This window comes from Anoplopoma fimbria, chromosome 5 (assembly GCF_027596085.1).
Source record: "Anoplopoma fimbria isolate UVic2021 breed Golden Eagle Sablefish chromosome 5, Afim_UVic_2022, whole genome shotgun sequence".
Classification (NCBI taxonomy): domain Eukaryota; kingdom Metazoa; phylum Chordata; class Actinopteri; order Perciformes; family Anoplopomatidae; genus Anoplopoma; species Anoplopoma fimbria.
The window spans coordinates 7,409,568-7,430,695 of record NC_072453.1 but is presented as its reverse complement, the minus strand read 5'-3'; the positions used below and the strand labels follow the sequence as shown (position 1 = coordinate 7,430,695).

The window sequence follows — 21,128 nt, the reverse complement described above, 5'->3', positions numbered from 1 at the left end:
ACATGAGGACCAGTCAAAATGTCCTCACAAAGATGGATGTAAAAATATATACACACACACTGTAGGGAAACAAAACACCATTTGTTCTTTGCAGATTTTATTTGTTTCTCAAATACAGGAGAGTTAATGTACAGAAGGACAAAGAATTTCATCAAGAACTGTACAATATTTACAAGCCTTTTTTTCCTTTTTTTATGGAAAATTAGATTGTTTTCAAAATAAGTCATAGTATGCACAAACATCAAAATGATAAAAATGAAATGACTATTTCCTCTTTAAATATTACTTATTTATACTCCTTCTTCCCACATGGGAAATGGAAAGTTTACTTCTTTTTCTTTGCACCTGCATGACTGATGATTGAACTGAAGCACAACAATGTTAAGTTTCAAATAGATTTCCCCCCCCATTCTCTTCTTCTTTTTTTCTTTTCTTACTTTTTTTTCCTGTTATTTTACACCCACTGTATTTGATACAATATTTCTGTCTCGACGTCTGTTCTTTGAATAGAGGGGAAGACGGCTTGGATATGTGGGTAACGACTGTATACTGATCCTGTGGAAAATAAAAAGGTTTTTAAAATGTTAGGGCAGCAACCCAGTGCTTGTGAGAGTTTAAGTTAAAAACCTCCTCATATAAATAATAAAAATGTGTTTATATATTATCACACAGCTGACTGGTGCTGCCCTTCACATAGCACAGGATGAGAGAGAGAGAGAGAGAGCGTTTATTAACACATTTCATGTTTCTACCCGTGGACGAGTCAGTGTTCACTCTGCTCACGGCACACTACACGCAGTTTAAAAAGCATTCTCGCCCTCTTCCACTCTTTTCAAAAAGCCAACAGCTGATGTTAGTCTTCAAAAAAATAATTTATGTAAAAACTAAGTGGTAACAGTTTCTCTTTTAACTATTTTCTTCATGACACACGGTTAACAAGATGTCAGCGGCTCCTCTCTGACTTGGCGTTACGGCACCTCTTCTTTGTCCTTTCCACTTCGCGTCACTCCCCCCCCACCCCCACCCCCCCCAACGGTCAATTCCCTCTTGACCTCGCCAGTGACCCCTGATCCGGTGGGGTCCCCACTCACAAAAGTAAGACATTTCTTTAGTCAGTGATCAACAACAAGAAAAAAAAGAACAGAGGCCAGTGTCCGGGGTCACATGAATAGACCTCCTTGTGTTCGTCAAGGGCCTCAAAAATTCATCCTCAGACCTAAGAGACTTGAAGCGGGTCGGGGGGCTGTACAGTAGGATTCCATCTCTTTGTATCTTCATTTTGTTTTTTTTAAATCCTCTTGCTTTAATCCATTCTCTCCTTCTCTCTCTCTCTCTCTCTCTCTCTTTCTTTGTGGTCGACTCAGGCTTTGGTGCTGAGCGTGAGCAGCTCGATGAAGGAGCTGAAGAGGGTGTCCAGCCAGCTCTGGTTTGCCATGCACTGCTGCACCACTTCCTCTTGGCCCGGGTCCTCTGTTGCCTGCTCGATGGTGTTGGTCTGGAGAAGTGGGATGGAAACAGATCAATTATAACTCAAAACCAGTGTCTTAGGCTACACAGAGCCAGCTTGTGTATGCTTTATTACTATTGAGATTAGTGCTTTACCATACAGTATTTGAGAGAATGCGTATGAGTAGCTACATGCTAAAGCACGTCTGTAGTGACAGCTAACATGACTGAAACGTGATGCTTACCTCCTTCTTGCACTGTAAGAAGGTGTGGTATTTATAGTGATGCAGGGAGTGGAAGAGACTGTAGATTCGATACGTCTCTGCTGACAGTTTAAGGTCCTAGAAAATAAATAAATAAATAAGAGAAAGTCAGATTAATCATCACAATTACTAGATCAATTTTAACACGTTAAATTGACAGAAAAGCTGCTGTGACAGTTATTCTCACAGTTCCATGTAAGAAGGAGTGAAACTCACAGCAGGTGTCAGAGGGGAAGCTAGTAATGTTTGTTTGGTTTAGGTGTCATCCAGAAACCAGAAATAATCACCTTTTTATAGGCTGAAAACCTAGAGTCCATAGAGGTCCCAATAGTGGATTAACATACGACAACTTAAATAAACTGAACAAAGGGTTTTCCTGAGTGGTCTTCCTTATTTTTGACCTTAACAGCCTCTTTAAAAACATTTAATAATCTATTTAGGGCCTGCAGACACCCTTAACCACACACCCTCACACCCACCTGTGGTTTAGGCAGGGTCTTTTTGACTCTGTTGAGGGTCTTTCGGTTGTAAGCATCCCCGCTTAGCCGCACCCTGACCGCTCCTGAGTCCAGGGGGTCTACAATTATCTGGGGGTAAGCATGCAGGAACTCCTGTCAGGGGAGAGACATAAAAATGGTCAGAACCTGACAAAGGTAGACTGATCAAAAGACATTGAGATGAAATGTGCCAGAATGTTGTACTTGAGTTTGTGATCATTTTCATTACCAATAAATCAATTTATTATTTCAAATTATCATGAAGTATATAAAGTCAGAACCTAAGGTGATGTCAATTTATGACATGAAATGAAAAAAAAAGCAGCTAAACTAGCAGCTAATCCTGACACATTTGAGTTTGATACATGACTTAACTGATTCGATTATTGTTGTAAATCAAATTTCTGTTCTACCAATTCTTTAAGCACTGGAATCTGATACAATATTTCATTCACAAGATACAGAGATAGCGGCAGTGGATTCAGGACGGATTACCTGGTGCTGAGAGCTCATGCTGACTCTCCTCAACAGCCTCCTCTTCTGTTCGCTGATGATGCTGTCAATCTTCCTCATAGGTGGGAGGTACAGCTCATCTGGTGGCCAATCAAGATAAAAGGAAGTTCCATTAGTCATTGTTCATGTAGCTGTCAATCATTTTAATACCAACGGCAGATTCAAAGCAGCTTTTTCTGTCCCAGTGCTTCCCTTCAACCGGTCACCACTTGTGCATTTGGATTCACAAAAAACATTAAATTGAAAGTGATGTTTATTCAACCTGCCCAAACTGCGAGCAGACACATAACCCACTTATAAACAATATCACAAAATGCCTCAATGCAGCGGTTTCAATGCAGACATTTAATCTGCAGAAAACATGCTACCAAATAAGCAGACCCCACACACAGGCTGCATCTGAGCTTCCCACTCTATTTCCATCTCCTACATGTCAGTAGTTTTTTTTTTTTTATAAAAGGAGGTTTTCATTTTAAACATGCTGAAGATGCCATGTGTGCAGTTCTCACCGTCAGTGTCCTCCAGTGCTTGGATCATGTCGGGGTCCAGGGCCGTGCTGACCAGCATCTCCACGTAGCTCCTGAACATCTCCCTCATGGCACGGTTGTTCACGCCGCCTTTCACTGGCACTGAGTGGACGAGAACCAGAGTTTAAACCAACACTCCACCATGGTGCAAGACATTAAGAAAAACTCCATTACAATGACTTCTAATGGCAAAATGCGAGCGCAAAGAATCAAAATGGCATCTCACTTTCATTCTCACTAGCTGCCTCCTCCGATGAGTCTGAGTCAGATGATGAAGGTATTTCCTTCAGCCACCTCTTCCTCTTCTTCGGCGGTGGCTCCGCCTTCACTTTGGCTGGCTTGGACTTGGGTGTGCGCTCAGCCTTTTCCTTCTCCTTCCTCTCCACTGCTTTCTTCTCCTCCTTGGCTCTACCTCGTTCTGCCGCTGTAGCACGTTTCTCCACTTTGTCCTGCTGCGGCTGCACTCGCTTCTCCTTCTCTTTCTCCCTCTCCTTTTCAGGCTCCCTCTCTTTGTCCTTCTCCTTTGCTTTGGGCAGAGCAGCTGGAACCTCCTTTTTCTCCCGTTGTTCTTTTGTTGTTGCGGTTCTGGTTTTCTCCCTCTGTTCACGCTGGACTGGCGGAGTTGCTCTCTCCTCTTTCTCTACTTTCGTTGGCACCTGGGTGGCAGGAGGGGAAGCCATTCTGGGGAGGGACTGGCGTCTGCGACACACAATAAAAAAATGTTTTAGAGATGGAATCAACTTTTAAAGATTAACAGAGTGTATATTTATTGCCAAAAATCTTTCATTAAAAACAAGTCCTTTGAAATTATATTGCATTTATCAGCAACAAAAAAAAACAAAAAAAACACTACATCACAACACAAAGTTCATGACACAGATGGAGAATGGAACCTACATCAATTTGCAAGCCGAGAGCTTCACCTTCAGGCTCAGCTAAACTACCCCAACTCAGCTGGGAGCTTTTCTCCCAGGCCTGGCTCAAAAAGGGGCCACTGGTATTGCCTGATCTGGTTAAAGTTATTTTATCCCAACCAAACTTTGAGTCCTAATTCATTATAAATAGGATTTTTGTATAACAAACATGGGTACCTGAGAGCAGGTGTGGCTCTGCGCCAAGGTCTCCGAGAGCAGACTCTGACGTAGTCCTTCTTATTGACATTCTCCAGAAACTTGACATAGATCCGCTGGTATCGCCTCTTGGCATCTCCGAAGTAGCCAAGATACTGTGGCAGAAACAGATTATAAAGATTTATTACACACAATTAGAACAACTTTCAGTGTCATTAATTTAACTGAAAATGGTCTGAAAACTCTATATATGCATACATTACAGCATAAACTATAGTATGTCATCATATGCTAAGATGTAGCTTGGGCTGTGAGAAGTTCAGAAATCAACATGATCGTCTGCAGGTGTGGTTAGATGACTGAGGGCTTGCGGTGAACTCACGTTGCTTGTGGCGCAGAACTGTCTCTGTCCATCTTTGATCTCTGGGCTGAACTTCTGCAGCAGCGCTTTCTGCACCCTCCAGATGGGAGGAGGCTCACGGCCCATCTGCAAGGCCAACTGTGCAAAAATGCATGACACAAAAGTAAGTGTGAAATACTTGCCATTCTTAAGCAATTTAATGATTCCAAAATGTTAACAGATTTTATTAATTTAAGTGCTTTCCCTAAAAGGTTTTTACTTGGCTTTGACAATATCTTAGATTACACTATTTTAAGCCTGTACTGACACCTACGCATCAGTGCAATGATTTGGTATTAGTTATAATAATATGTTCTTCTCCACCAGAAAGAACTTTTTTGGGGTCCAACAAATTACTATGTGATTCTTTAGCTGTCAATAACACACAAAACAACACGCATTTCCACACAAATACCTTGAGAGTTCGAATGTCCTCCACCCGGACCACAAACTCGTCCCTTTCTCTGAAGATGCCCTCGCCTCCACTCTCGCTCTCGTCCTCCTCACTCTCTCCAGCAATGGCAGCATCTTCTTGCTTCTGGGCAAGGTGCAGGGAGGTGATCTTAGGAGCTGGAGGCTCTTCGGGGGAGGCGGGGGACTCTGGAGATGGCACGGGAGACTCCTTCTGAACTGAAGCTGGGGGAGGAGGGGAAGTTGGAGGAGGAGGGGAAGCGGGCTGAGGGAGAGTAGCGGGTGGGGGAGGTGGCGGAGGTGGCGGAGAGGGGCATGTGGGAGCGACAGGGCTTGCAGGCTGGGAATTCTCCTGTTGTTCCTCTGCTGGAGGCAGGGGTGAGGGGAGTGAGAGGGGAGGGAGGGGGAGTGAGAAGGAGAGGAGGATGAGGCGGGAGATGGAGGGACTGAGGAAGGTTCAGGAGTTTCTGGCTCTGGAGGAATCTCAGGGAGGGACACTTGAAGGGAAAAGAATGGAAGATTAGGGTTAAGGTCATTTACAGATTAATTAATCACAATGTTAAAACAGCTACAGTATTTCAATAAAATTATTTGTTTAACAAATATATAATGGGACATTTTATTAGACAAGAAAATACAGCAATAGCTTTGCCTGTGGGGTAAATATTCTAAATGTTCTTAAGCTGACTTTTATAAAAATCTACATGCAAGAAAATGGGCAATAAAAAGCAAACTGCCAGCCTTACCATCAAGAGTGGGGGCACTGAGGGTTTCCAGCTGTGGCTCTCTCTCTTCTGTCATATCGCTCTCTTCATCCCCTCCTGTGCTCCTCTCCTCCTCCTCATTCTCCACATTCTCCTCATCTTTGTTCTCATCCATGTCTCCATCTTCTGGCTGGAGGATATCAGGTTCGTTGGACTGGGGCAGGTGGTGAGGTGTATGCATGCTAGGCTGTGGGCTAAGTGTGGGGGGCTGCAGTGTTGGGGTAAGGGGGGACTCAGGAGCCTGAGGCTGAGGCTGGGGAGGTGAAGGAGGTAGCGGGGTCTGCAGGTTAGACGTCAGCTGAGGAGTGTCATACAATGCAGAAATGGCTGAGGAAATGCTCTTCTGGAGGTCCTGGTTCTTTCCGACTGAGTCCTCCTCATCGGAGGAGAACGAAGGCAGGGTCTCCAGGTTCCTCTTCAGCTCATCCTCCAAGCGCTTTGGGCTTGGGCAGTTGCCCAGAGCCAGACCCCCGTTCCCTTCACTGTCCCCGAATGGAGGTGGCGGCGGTGGAGGAGGATGTGTGGGAGACAGTGGGCGCAGACCGCCCGATTTACAGGGTGAGGTTTCACCATTGTCAGGTTCCATTCCTGGAGAGATGTCCAAGCCTGGAGGTCTCTTCCCCGTCTTGAGGAAGTCCAAGAATGAAGCGACGAAGCCGGCCTTGGAATCAGAGTCTTTCTCATCGCCCTAGAAGTAATAAAAAAAAGAGAGAATTACAACCATTAACTCCACAACTCCACAACTACGAAAGCAATGATCTTGAATTGAAATGGTTCAAGTTCAACTCTTTGGCACGTTTTAGCATTTACTGCTTCACTTAGCAAATATATACTCATGTAGCTCTTACCCTTTCCTCCAGGCCCTCCTCATCCACTCCTTCACTCATCATGTGGATTTTCTGCTTGTTCTTGTCCTGACTTCTGTTGCTTTCAGTGCTGCAGGGGGGTCCGGGACTTAAACCCAGTGAGGGAGCTGAGCCCACTGAGCCGTCCGACAAAGCAGGGTCCGTGCCAGACAAAGAGTCCGTCCTCAACAAGGCATCGGAGGAGGACAGGGTACCAATCGGTAACTTGATCTAAAACAAAAGAAAACCACAAAGATTTAAGGTTACTTTGCCTGAGCATACAGATGTATATAAATTACAAAATCTAGGAAACCAGGACGGGATACCAATTAAATTAATTAGGTAATAATGAAGTAATTCTTAGCATTTTATTAACAGCACAGTAAGACCTAGTAGCAGCCATGCATAGGTTACACAAACTACAAAAACTGCAAGTATTGTTGGACTCTCCTCATAAATTTTAAATTAGGGCTTATATGTGAACCTCTTGTTTTATCTGTATTTTTTCAATGGCTACCTAAGGCACTATATTTTGCTTGTAATAACAAAACACTAGTTAAATATTTAGAAGTAACACTAAAATGTCCTTTAATATCCAAAATAAACGTCACTGACCTTCAGAGGAGGAATAGGCTCGTGTAGCTGCTGTTGGGGCTGGTGATGGAGCTGCTGTGGCTGCTGCTGATGGAGCTGATGTTGGTGCATCTGATCCTGCTCCTTCCCGCTCATTTCCATGTACATATCCTCCCTCCTCTGTCCTCTACCTCGGCTTCCACGGCCCCTACCCCTACCTCGTCCCTCCACACTGAATCCCGGTCCCGCTGTTGTCCCACCCATCTCCCCCATCATTCCTCGTGGAGTGTAGGGCTCAGGCATTGGGCGGATGCGAGGCCTGCCTCTTGGCCTAGGGGGACCGTCTCTCTTGGGTCTAGTGGGCTTTCGGCCCCTCTTCTTGGGTCCCTCCTGAGGCAAAAGAGAGTGTGAACCCATAGAGGAGTAACCAGAGGAGTGGTAGAAGTCAATGTCACCCATTAAGGGGCTGAGAGAGCCACTTCCTCCTCCACCCTTTCTGCAGCTGGACACCAAGTCTGGCAATAGGTCTGGGAGCCTCCGGCTGTTCAGCCGAATGTCCGCTGGCTGGTCGGCTTTATCCTCATCATCCTCAAACTCATATTCTTGAGCGTAACTTTTTTTAGGCATTGTGTTGGGGTCCCGGCGCTCCTTTAACAGGTGGAAAGAGCTGGACTTGAGGAGCTTCTTCGGACGAGAGGAGCAGAAAATTGGAGATTGGAGGCCTCCAGAACCAGCTCCTTGGCCGGTTCCTCCAGGCCCAGCAGATAGTTTGCCTCCAGAGTTGTTGGGACCAGCAGGATTGGAACCCATACCCATAGCCGGGGCCTGGGACTGTATCAGTCCTAGCTGTTCAGTGTTCACAGTGGAAGGGAGCTCGTGGGTTTTAAGGGAGTCTAGATCCAGAGTCATGGTGTTGTTGCTGGGTTCTTCCAGGCCATGACAGTATGGTTCATAACCTTGATCTCCACCATGGTGACCCATTATGTCATAGCTCCCTCCACCACTTCCCCCTGCTCCACCTCCACCCTGTCCAGATTTCATGGAATCCATTCCCTCTTGTCCAGTGTGGCTTTCATTCATCTCCTCCTGTCCTGGTCCTGCACCTCCAGCACAGCTTGACTTGTAGTCCTCTGCACAAAACATGTCTTCCATTCCTGGAAAAAAGGAGCGGTCCTCATCCTGAAGGAGGGAGTCCGGAAAGCAGATGGAAGTTAGGGGTACAAAGCGGTTACTTTGTTGATTCTGATCCGCTTTCTCCACTGGGCTGACATTGTCAAACTGGTGCTGCTCTGAGCGCTGTTGGTCCAGCTGGCTCTGCTGAGGGGTGAGCTGTTGTTGGTCAGGCTGTGCCTGGGAGTGTGCTGAGCCGGATGGTGGGGGTATGTGGTGAGGGTGTGGTGGCTGCTGGTGAGGGTGGTGAGAGTGGGTTTGTTGATGTTGAGAGCTGGGGTGCTGCTGCTGGGGGTGGTGCTGTGAAAGATGGTGCATGTGAGGCGGGGTGGATAAGCCGATATCGGGCTCGGAGAGAAAGGAGTGGAGCTCAGAGGCTGAGTGTTGCTGTGTGTGATGGTGGGATGGGTGCTGCCTCTGCTGCTGCTCCTGCTGCTGCCTGTGGCGCTCGCTGCTACCTCCACTCCTTCCACCGCTGCCTGGTCCGCCACGCCTGTCCTCTGCAACAGCCACGTCCGTGCTGGAGGTCTGAGAAAGGGAGCGTTCCAGCATGTCCAAAGAAGACACCACTGAGCCTTGTTTCACCTGGCTCTGTTCGTGCTGATGTGACGGGGGGCCGTGGTTGTAGTGAGCCGCTGCCACCTCCAAAGCCTGGGACTGGAGCTGAAGCTGGAGCTGGGTGGTTTGGGACTGAGACTGAGCCTGATGTTTACTGGAGCCAAGTGTCCCACCAGCACTTTCCATCACAGCTTGCTGTTGGCTAATAGAGTGCTGCTGCTGTTGGGGATGAGAGTCCATTTTATGGTGCTGTTGATGCTGAGGGTGGGAGTCCATTTTTGGGTGTTGCTGATGTGGTTGGTGGGAATCCATTTTGTGATGCTGTTGGTGTTGCCGATGAGAGTCCATTTTGTGGTGCTGCTGTTGATGTTGTTGGTGAGAATCCATCTTGTGGTGCTGTTGATGAGGCTCCAGTTTGTTCCGGGTGGTGTGGGACAGCACTGACTGGAGCAGGTGTGGTGGCTGACGGGATTGATCAGTGGGAGAGTCCATGAGGGAGCCAGCAGCTTGGGACTGGGAATGCTGTTGCTGGACTTCTGGAGTTTTCCGAGGATATGGGATTTCGGCCCGCTCCTTCTTCTGGAGGTCCATTTGGGTGTGGGGTGGTATCTGCGAGTGTGAGGACACATGCTGACTGTGTGAGGAGTGTTGGGGAGCAAGGGAGTGTTGACTGTATGGGTCACCCCGCCCATAGTGGACCACCGAGCCTAGGTTGTCATGGTGATGGAGATGAGAGTGCACTTGTTCAGCGCTGCCTCTCCCTCCACTGCTCCTGCTGCTTCCAACAGACCTCTCGTTCCTTTGCTGCTGTTGTTGCTGCTGCTGCTGTTGATGGTGGTGTTGTTGTTGATGTTGTTGCTGTTGTTTCTTTAGCGACATCTCCAGCTGGTTTTCCAGCCCTGAGATGGACCCTCCAGACCCTGCATTACCAGTGGATGTGGCACTGTGGGTGCGTATGACACTCTGGGGGTGGTACCTCTCCTCAGGGCTCTTGCCCATGTCATAGCTCAGCCCTTTGCCTGAATCAGTGGTTGGGGGCACTGACTGGGGCTGAGGCTGTGTTTGTTGGGATGTCTGTTGGGATTGTTGTTGAGGATGGTGATGAGCAGTCTGGGGTGTGGGACTTGCTTGGGCTTGCAGCAGGTGCTGGATCAAGAACTCATCGTCGTCATCTACTTCCTCTTGGGATCTCTGAGAGCCCACTCCTAGCATGGAAGTGTCCTTTGTTTTGGAGGAGGTGGAATGATAGGACTGTGATTGGGAGCTGGGGCCTCTGGTGTCGGGGTAGCCCTGTGGGGAGGCCAAGAAGGTGGGGGAGAGAACCGAGGAAATGTATTTATTAGAGCCTGCACCTCCTGGAGATTGTGTGGGGCAGGTGGGCACTGGGGAGTGCAACCCTGGACGGATGATGCCTGAGTTGCCTGATGGAGAGGGGCTTGAGTCTGGAATATGATAAGAGCCTCCACCACTACCACCTCTCTCATTAGTCATACTATTTCCTGCTCCTCCTCCTGACCCAGAGTTCCCACTTCCTGTGCCGCTACTGCTTCCTCCCCCAGATGCGCCACTGCCCGATGAACCACTTGACCTTAAAAGGGCAGGTGAGTGACCTGGGGCTCCGTAGCCTAGGGATGGGCTTCCAGCTCCACCCAGGGAGGATGGGAGTGATCCATAAGCAGAGTCAGCTCCATATATATCAGTGGGGTATGACTGGCTTCGCCCTCCTAGACTCCCATAGCCTTTCCCACCTGTACCTGAGCTCAGGTCTTGGGCTTGTGGTGAACTGAAGCCTCCGTAGGACGGACCCAGGTGGGAAGTAGGGGGCTGGTTAGGGGAATATGACTGTGTCTGTTGTTGGGGTGGGGTCTGACCGGTAAGAGCAGATGTGGGGGTCTTCACTGAGGGAACGGGAGAACCATAGCCTGAGAGGCAGGATTTGGGGAGAGACTGGGGCGCTGACGTGGAGGTGGCAGGGGGCTGCTGCTGCTGTGGGGCAGGGGGAGGAGGAGCCGGTTGAGGGGGTGGCTGCTGCCTGGATGGAGCTGCGCTGGAGCTGGAGGTGGGGATTGAGTTGGAAGGATGAGCCCCGGAGGTGGCAGAAGAAGAGGAGGAGGAGGAAGAGGTAGAGGAAGCAGAAGGGGGTGTGTGGGGAGTTCTTGAGGATGATGCTGAACTGGCAGAAGAATAACCACTGCTGGAGCTGCTTTTGGTACCTTTCCCAGCTGAGGAAGATGACGAGGAGGAGGAGGAGGAGGAATATGGCGGCTGGATGATTGGCCGATACTGCTCAGTGCGAGAGGCGGGCTTGTGGTCAGATGAGGGGCTCTGGTCGCCCAGTGGGCTGCAGGAAAGGCCAGCGTGCCTGTGGTGGGTGGCAATCTGCTGGTACCCCGCCCCTCCACAGCTGAGGTAGTGCTGAAGGGAGTGGGCAGCAGAGGATGAGAGCTGGGACTGGGCTGGCGTGGGCCGCTGGTAGTGCTTGATAACGCTGTCCTGCCGGGGAACAGCCCGTTCCTGAGCCGAATTGGACTGGGACTGGCTCTGAGGCTGGGCCTGGGCTGAGGAAAAGACTGATGCATTGTACAGCTGGGACGACTGGTCCTGGAGCTGTGATGACAGCAGGTTGAACTGGTGTGACTGCAGGTGCCTGGCAGAGGACGACTGGGCTGATGCGGCACTCGAGGGGTCCTGGCTGCCCCTATAGGCAGCTGCTGCTGCACCCTGCGAGGACAGGAGTCTATCAAAACCCAGGCTAGACTGAGAAGGGGCCTTGATATGTAATAGGGGGTCATGTGGGGAGAGCAGCCCATTGGATGTGGGACTAAACGTGGGCGTGTCCTGGAGGGAAAGGGAGGCTGTAGGGAAAGAGCGGCTGGAGAAGGATGCTGGATGCTGATAGGCTGAGAGAGCTGAAGAGGAGGGGAAGGAGCCAGAGCCAGGAAGAGCTCCAGAGATGAATAGTTCAGGAGGAGCAGGAGTGTGCATCGCTGTTAAGAAAAGGAAGACAGTGCAAAATTAATCAAGCTATCATTTAAATGACCAAATAACAAACGCAAAAAAAAAAGTATTCTAAAGCAAGACGATTAACAGTACAGTAAAATGTGATATGACAATGCTCAAAGAGCAACAATGTCAGAATAATAATGCAGCGAAACATGGGGGGGGGGTTCTTTAAATGTCATATTGACCGTGGGGCCTGATTGAATGTCAACAGATGAGGGAAGATCTATCACAGCCCCACCTGTCTGCCATGATGGCGTGCGGAACTGGGAAAGAAGGGAGGAGGCAGAGGGTGGCGGCTGGGGACCTCGAGACTCCAGAGCTGAGATCAGATTCATGACGGAGGCATCGGGAGCAGAGGGGCTGGCATGGTGGAGGCCAGTGTCAAAGAGCCCCGACAGACCTTTGGGAAGAAACATAGAACCATGAAAATTGATTAATTGATCAAGAATGTAAAATTTTCACAACTAACTGTGGAGATGTAGATACATTTCCTCATCCCTAAATCAGTCGTCATTTGGAATCTAAAAAGACAAGATTTTAGGATCTGGATTTAAACGCAGTTCATTTGGCGAGCCTGCTGTGACACTTACAAAGAATTTTAATCACGTCAGTAGTTGTGAGTGTAACTAAGTACATCGACCTCTGTTGCTGAAAACAACCCTTAAGATATCGACACACTGTATAAGAATGAATGCTGTGGCTACAGGCTTTAACATCTAGGGCTTCAACTCAATTGAGCTATAATGGGCACATTTTTCAATGACAACCTACCAGGGCCTGCATGGAGAGACATAATCATTCATTGCCGGGGCCCCTTATGGTAGTGACATGGAAGGTATGACATTTATCTCACCCAAACTCCGTCCAGCTGCTCCCCAAGCTCCGCCTTGGCCAGAGCTCCCTGGGTGGTGATTGGTGGCATAGCCCTGCAGAGGGTGTGGGGTGGCGTAGGCTTGTCTGTGAAGGAGCTCAGACTCAGGGTGGGATGATCTGGAACTCCCATAGACAAGACTACAGAGAAAGGGGAGTTGGGGAATTGTGAAATATTATTAATTTCAAAGCACATTTGCATAAATCTAATCTGGCCCCAAAATGTGACCCTTGAGAAAACTCTGTCTAATTTTAGGTCACTTTGAAATAAACAAATCTGACATGCAAGTAAATTGTTGTTTGATTAAAAATCCACACATCAGATTGAGGCTGCTCATTTGTTTGGTCTACATATGTAACTTCTCAACAGTAGTTTACATGTGAAAACAAAAACCCATGATGAGTCTAATCTACATTTTGAAGTTAAGTGTAATTATTTATCCCCCCCCAAAATCAGTATCTAAACAGAATTACAAACTTGTGCATTATCCCAAAGTGTATAACAGCAGATGCAAATCTGTCAAACCAGCATTGTAAATGCCATGCAAAAATAATAGGATAGTTAATTTGCAAGTATTATAATGGACCCACAAGACTAAACCATTGCATAATTTATGCATTTACCAATTAAAAAAATCTTATTAGTCAACGCTGAGGATTGACCAGTTGCAGAGCTTCGCTTTGCAAAATATAGATGAAATGCGTGGCTGGCTGGCCGGATAACATGCTAGCATCTGGGCTGCTGGTAGCATCTCCTAGCCGCAAAGCACAGCAGCTCTGGTAGAAATGCAGACTAGGCCCAAACTGCAAGGCCAGTCTGTTACGTGCAAATGAACCATAGGTAACCAATGTGCAGATTTAGGGTTAGTGAAAAAATACAGTTCCCCTCAACATGCAGGTGACTTAAGCAGCACGTTTAATCTGTCTGCAGCCATTGATTAGCGTTATGTCGATGTAGCTAACAGCTGGTTGGTGCAGGTCGACGCAAGTGCATGCTAAAGCTGCATGCAAACACCGTCAACAAGACGCATTTATTTAGCCAAATATCACTTCCAGTCAGAGTGTGGTGGCTCTCCACCTTGATACGGCCGCTCACTACGGTCCAACACCTCACAGGTGAGCAGCTACATGAGCAGCGGTGCTTGTGAGCGCAGGCCTCGCACGACTTCATGCAACATGACGCTAGCGAGCATGCTAACGCGGAGCTAACAGACAAGAGCCAAAGCAGAGCTGAGCATCAAACAAACCCACTATGGCCTTTTCTTTCTTTTTTTTTTTCTTAAAACCAAATTTTAGAGCAAATTTGCAAGTTTGATGCAGAGGAGAATATTCTTAAAATGTAATTATGCAAATGAGCATAAACCACCCGAAACCCATCACCAATTATCTACATGAAAATGTATTAGAAATCATCTTTTTCCCCTTTTTTAATTATTATTTTTAATATTTTTTTTAAATGATGGCACCAACTCGCCTTCAATATTCTTTATCTCATATTTTCTTCACAACATGGACCTGAACCAGTGCTTCATCATACACATATCCTCACACACACACACCAGTGCTTCATGTTGATGTCTGTCAGGGGGCTTTGCTGCGTCTGCACTCTTCGCACTTGCTATAAATCCAGTAAATGTCTGTGTCCAGGCCTGCACACTGGGAACAATCATTCCTATGGATGCTCCAGACATACCCCCACCTCCACCTCCACCTAAAACCTACGTCTGTCAATCAAATTCAATTCATATCCCCAACCTTTTTTTTCTTCCCTTCCTTCCTTCCTCCACCCCGCCCACCCCCACTGATCTATTCCTGTTTATAACATTATCACTATGCATCTGTTTGGATGGCAATGCCCTGCACATAAAGGCAAAAGCATGGGCACTATTTATGAGCCCACAATTTGTTTACATTGGCCACATCGCAGCCTGCACGACCACCAGTGATGCATGCACATTGTCTGAATCCGATGCATACCTTGCTTTTGCAGATCTCTCGTAACTCCATCCTGCTCCTGCGCCCAGATCACCAAACCCTGTTCCCGGGTAATTTCTATCCATTTATGTGGCTGCGATGTGCGCGATGGAGACGAAAGCAGCGAGGACCGTCGCAGCGCAGCTTACTGGGAACAAACCCAGTCTTTCCAGTTCTCGGTTTTCAGGCTGTTTCCCCCGGTTTCATAAGCAAGTCCTCAGGAGTGGAAAACAGCATATTGAAAGAGAAATGGAGGGGAGGAGGAGGAGAAAGCTGGATGAAAAAAGAGGGGGGTCTACGGGGTTATAATCCAACTACCTCCAAAAAAAACAAAAAAACCACACACACAGTCTTTCTCCTTTTCCTTCGCCTTTCACATTTATCATTTCCTCACGGGTTTAATCCAGAAGCAGTCATGGTGCTGAAGCGGCCGCGGTGTGTCTGCTGGCGGAGCACGGATTGCTGATAAACATTTGATTTGAATGCGTCCTTTCTCCGTCTCTCCTCCCCTTTCTTCAGGCTAGTCTGTGCTACGAGGCTAGCAGCAGAAAAGATCGCAATCGACGGGGGCCACGTTGGTTGCAGCAATCAGCCACCGCGGAGGAAACCCTGCGTGTGTGTCTCGATACGTGTTATTGTTGTCTGGACGCACACGGTGTCTCCTGGAGGTGAAGCCTCCCGGCGGAGCGGCGGCTAGCGGCGGCTGCTAGCTGTCAGTAACGACGCATCACATAAAACAGGGCTCCTTTATTTCCCCCAAATGCTCTGCTCCTCTGATTTATGCTCTCTGGCCACTCAAGAAAAACCCACGATGAGTCAGGCTCACAGCGAAACACGCAACCAGAGCAGGAAATAAACATAAATACCGAACTAGGAAGTGAAAAGAAGACAGGCCGCGTTTTAATATCTTTTACTAATTTTCCTCCGGAGACGCCATTTTTGAAGGCGGCTGGCCGCGGTCCGTCCTCCCTCTCCCCCTCTCTCTCCCACCGCGGAGACTCACTCAGTGTCTGCGGTGACCTCCATTCACCGGCCCCTCAGTCTGACAACCACACCGCCGTGCTATGACACATTTTCTTATCTTATTGAGAAGCCAATTATGAATTTAGACTACATTGTACAGGAGCAACAACAAAAAAAAAAAGAGTCAGCTGCTTGTACTGAACGCAGCGATTGGCCGAGACGCATTCGAGTGCAAAAATATTTCCAGTGATTTATATAGGCTAGGCCTTCAGCGGTCGCTTTGCAAATTCACATCCGAATCGTGCAGCCTGTGTGAGAGGCAGTAGCATTTCCTGCCTTCACTCTGAAGATTAAGTGGGCTGCAGATTGCCTGTTATCAGTGGCATGCAAATAAGGGGTATTTTCTCCCTTGCATATGCCAACATTCCTTAAGACAGCAAGACCTGTTTTAAGCCTTTTTCTCTTTTGTGCTTTTTTACATTTATTTAGAGAACCTGTACTGCCAAACCTCATTTGCATTTGATGTCTACGCCAGCAGATGGCACACTTGATTTTATGGTCATTACTGAGGAGGAGGATTCACTGGGAGCTGACAACAGAGAGATGATTTTGCTCATGCTCCTATCTTGATCAGGATTTTTTTCTGAGACTGTAATTGCTTTCACAATCATATTAACCATGTCTCCAATTGCACACACCAACCAAGATAAATGTTTTAAATACCTGAACTGGCATTCAAACTAGTTAATATTGAGGAACATAATGTGATCTCTTTTGCTTATAGGTAACAATGATGTCCACACTCTGGAGGCCCATTTGTCCAGAAATGTATATATGGGTAGTTTTTGTTGCCCCCTAGTGGTGAAGTTAATTTCTGTTACTAAAATACTATAAATGCTTCGTGACTACAACATTTGATCCATTTCAACTTTTTTTTACGTTTTTGACACTGCATCTGTCATATGTCCAAACCATGGAAAACAAAGTGTCTCCCATCATTTGATGTTTTAAGACTTCCCCCTGTGTAATTATGAATGAGCTGCAACTGTAGAGAATAAAGTGATGCAGTCGCATATCATATTTTGCAATACATTTGGGATTGTTCTGATTTGCTGTAATTTCCTTCTTTAAATAATCACTATTTTAGTCTAAATGATACTAATATTTAAAGGTTTCACTTCCCTTTATTAACAGTATCTTGTTTGAGAGGCCCTACCTTTTATTTATTGAAACATTGCTCAGTTGTTCGTATTAATTCAACTGCCATTTTTACGTTCATCTTGTTTTGCTCTCTAACCATTCAGAATTAGGAAAAGGTGCTTCAAGTTGTCTTCCAGATGCCATTTAAAATGACGAATGACCTTTGACTGTGGGACAGAAAGATGAGTTGTATGTTCAGAAACAAATGTATGTTCCTATAGGGATTAACCTCACTAATGCTACCCACATGTGCTTTTATTTTATTCTTTAAAATCCTTTAAATTCTGGATTCTTAACAGACTATCAGTTGCATCTTTTTTTTAACAGCGTGTTCAATGCTAAGTCAACATTTAATAGGTGTAACAAATGCTATAACCCCACAACCTCTTAAGCCAACAAAGCAGTGTAATACAAAATCAGGCTTTCCCATCTCTTTTCAGGAAAAGACCGGCCCCTGTAGTGAGTATTTTAGATGCATTATGAGGTCTTTGTAATGCATGATGCTTGACTCAAAAGGTCAGCTATCTGCATATTCATTAGAAAGACGGTGAAACAAAGGACAAGAATGAAAGCATTCAGGAATACCTCATTTATATTGGCTAATGTACCAATAGATGGGAAATAATATCAGAGACATGGTATATTAAGAGAAAGGAGCAAAGACACAGAACACCGTTAAACATTTTTGCAAAAATAAATAAATAGTAAGACTAGAAATTAAAGCAAGAATTTCAAATCAAACAGAATAATCTCTTGCAGATGACTGATTTCTTTGTAGTTCATCACACACCATTATGGTTGTGCCTCCTCCCCCCCTCCCTCTCTCTCTCTCTCTCCCCCTCTATCTCTGTCACCAATCTGTAACCACACTTGACTGCAGCTCTTGCAGCAACGCACCACCATAAAAAAAACTCCAGCTCTTATCTGTCAAAATGCCAGACTCTGATGAAGCTATGCCAGCACCATGCCAGGTTATCAAAGATGATGTTGACAAATGGTGAGTAATGACAGGAATGATGTATAATTAGATATGCTGGAAATGGTAATAATACAAATATACTTACAATAAATTCTCTCCAGTCAGTGTGGCAGTCTTTGGTGAGTTTAAGTGCCAGTTCAGAGTGTCTTTGTTTAACTTTGCACCCATAAAGATGATTTGTTAACTTTGTTTTGGTTTCAACTAAATACTGGTCATTTTCCATTACCACTTTGTGTCCATTCTCAGTCATCATTACTGACCACTATGCAGGACTTCCAGTGTATTCCTATTCATTTTTTGGGGCTCAACTTGTAATTCTAATTAGAATGAATGTAAAATATTTGTTCACAACTTTCAGTAAATCTACTCAACATCAAAGGACTTTGTGTAATGCCATTTACAGAGGGCTCTTACAGTAACCTACATGTCTTGAGAAGCACAAATACACCTGAGGTTCAAAATAGACTTACACATGTATGACCTATTGCAGAGCATCAGCACATTCCAGGCTGTTGGGTCTTGTTACATGAAGAAGCGACAGACGATCGGTGCGTGTCCACGTGCAGCTGTGATTAGTGTTTGTGGAGCTGCTGCACAGATTACACAATCTTCTTCTCGTACTTCAACACATGCAGATAGAAGCAGCTGTTGGGGGGTTTGAGTTCAGATATTTTATTATCAGGCTAAACTGTAATAATCCATTTGATGCACACGTAGACTGAATGTAGAGTATTATTTATATCCTCCACACATGTTTCTCCACAGAGTCATTTGACCACTAATGTGTTTATTTATTTCACGTGACCATTTAACAATTATAAAGGAAACCAAGTTATATGCCACAGAGGATAAGCCAGCTACATGTGCAGTGAGTGGTAAGTGTGTTTGTAAACCCAGCTTTGTGTTTCAGTGTCAGAGAAAAGGGAGAGGAAAACTGTAAAGATCTGATAGATGCCTTCCAGGCCTGTGTAAAAACACTGTCTGAGGGATCATGATACAAAAGGTACAAGTAAGTACATCTTAATCAAATGTAAGTTCACACAAATGAATACAAAATATTATCATTGTTTTTGGTTTTCCTGAATAAAGAGTCATAAACCAGTCATAAAACATAAAAGTCCCGTGGTGTTACGCAGATAAGTGCCTGTAAACCAGAATACAGTAATCTTACAAAGCTAGTCAGGCCGTCAGTTGATACTGAGGTGAAATGTGTTTAGAATTTTCCTAGGTGTTTCATGGCATTTTGTATCATCACTTTACTAATTTACTAGCAGATAGCCAGGCTTCATTAGTGACTTCATTAAGATATGAAGGCTGAATCATATGGCAGATCATTTTTACCAAGATTAAAGGAGAAACAAAAAACAAGTATTGTACATCTCAAGAACTGGAAAAGAAAAACTGGATGTTGAAATGACAAATGGATATTGTGAAATTGTAATTTTTAAATGATAAGTTGTTCCATTCATAACATTTGCGTTACTGACTTTGTGAAGGAATATTCAATCTTTTGTTTTCCATGTTTTATTTCGTATAATCCATAAAAACTAGAGACTGTCTGCTGTAAGGTACTTTGGGGGCCAAATGTTATTATCTTGGGTGATTTGAATCACATATCTGGTCACATATTCTACCTATGCTATTGCAAATTCATAACATTTCCCATCTTCTTTCTTTTTCAATCACAGTTTCACTTGATCAAATCCCTCCACTTTCCCAGCATTCCTTTCCTTGCTAATGCCCTGGACCGAACCATCTGGGGATGATGATACTGCGCATCTGATGCTACATACTTATTTCAATGTGAAAGATTTCTACATAAATGCAACTACAACTCTGATGACCTAAGCACTGGAACATATTTATTAACAAAAATACAACAAATAAATACAACAATAAATATAAATATTGTCCATTTAACACACACAGTGTATTTTTTGTCTTGAAAATCACAGATGTTATTATATCAGCCAGTTCTGTTGCGTTCCCAAACTCTAAGATGTACAGGCTGCTGAATTCTCTCCACTGGCCGAGCACAGGCTTCTACGTGGAAGAACTACTTTTAATGGAATTAAGAACAGTTTGTTAATCTCTGCTTAATCCTCACATTAGTTTCTGCACTGAGCAGTTTAATGTCACTTATCACAGTCGGAGCTCTTGCAATGAATGTTGGGCTTGAACGCACAAAGAGTAGACTGGTGAAAGGACCTGGAAGAGACGTTTTTCCGGAGGTCCTTGTTTTCAGCAGACCGGAGGAAAAGGTTTTTAGGAACCAGAGGGTTTTACTCACAAACTGTGTGTTACAGAATAAACTCCCATGTGATTTTAGAGGACAGAGCAGTTCAGGATCAAACTCTGGAGAGACATAATTCACTTGAAGGAGCAGAGTTAGTTGTTGACTTTCAACTGTGAAAAAAAACTTAGGTAAAGGGGGTGGGTATACATGTATGTTTTTAGGTTTATGGAAAGGCAAACTTCATTCTGTCCTCAAAACAACTGCAAACTAAGGGAGACTTTGACACCCTTGTTGCATCAATTACATTATTTCTGATAGGAAAACCCCCAAAAGTGGGATTTTTCCATGTATCCGTCATAAATGTAGACTTGTTTGTTATTGTCTTTTAAGGGATGTAGACTTTATCAATATGGCGCTGATTAAGGCCTACTTATTTTTTTATTGCACTGACGTACTTTGATCAAAAAAAACCCCCCAAATATGTCCCATCAGAATGAACCAGATAATAGTAGGATGAGTATGTTTCCTGTTCTATTTCTGCTCTGTGGTTGGAGACAAATCCTGCTGGCTGCGTGTAAATCAACCAGCTATGCGCAGATGAAGATGGGCTTTGGGGAATTATCCGCCCACACACAACATTTCAAATTGAGATTTGAGAGATTTTTTAAGGCACTTTACAGATGATACATTCAAATGTCCTACATACCCTTTTTTAAAAAAATGATCAGTTTAAAACAGCACCTAACACTTGTCTTTCAGTTTCCTATTCAGATGAGGAGGGGGGATGGGTCGCCCCTATTTAACCGTTATGTGCTCTTCAGAATATTTGTTTTGCTTTATTTACTGTTACATATCTTTGGGGATAA

General features: G+C 45.4%; 1 protein-coding gene across 1 annotated transcript; it reads right to left on the bottom strand.

Moving 5' to 3' along the window:
- Positions 1-1,040: 1,040 nt before the first annotated feature.
- Positions 1,041-16,058, bottom strand: LOC129091063 (proline-rich protein 12-like). Its single transcript, XM_054598503.1, is given in 16 exon segments — positions 1,041-1,495; positions 1,692-1,787; positions 2,189-2,320; positions 2,702-2,799; positions 3,229-3,348; positions 3,473-3,945; positions 4,338-4,471; positions 4,699-4,815; positions 5,132-5,535; positions 5,538-5,624; positions 5,874-6,579; positions 6,740-6,967; positions 7,352-12,024; positions 12,279-12,440; positions 12,894-13,051; positions 14,888-16,058. Coding segments are annotated over 16 exon segments (7,806 nt in total). The 5' UTR covers positions 14,971-16,058; the 3' UTR covers positions 1,041-1,360.
- Positions 16,059-21,128: the final 5,070 nt, after the last annotated feature.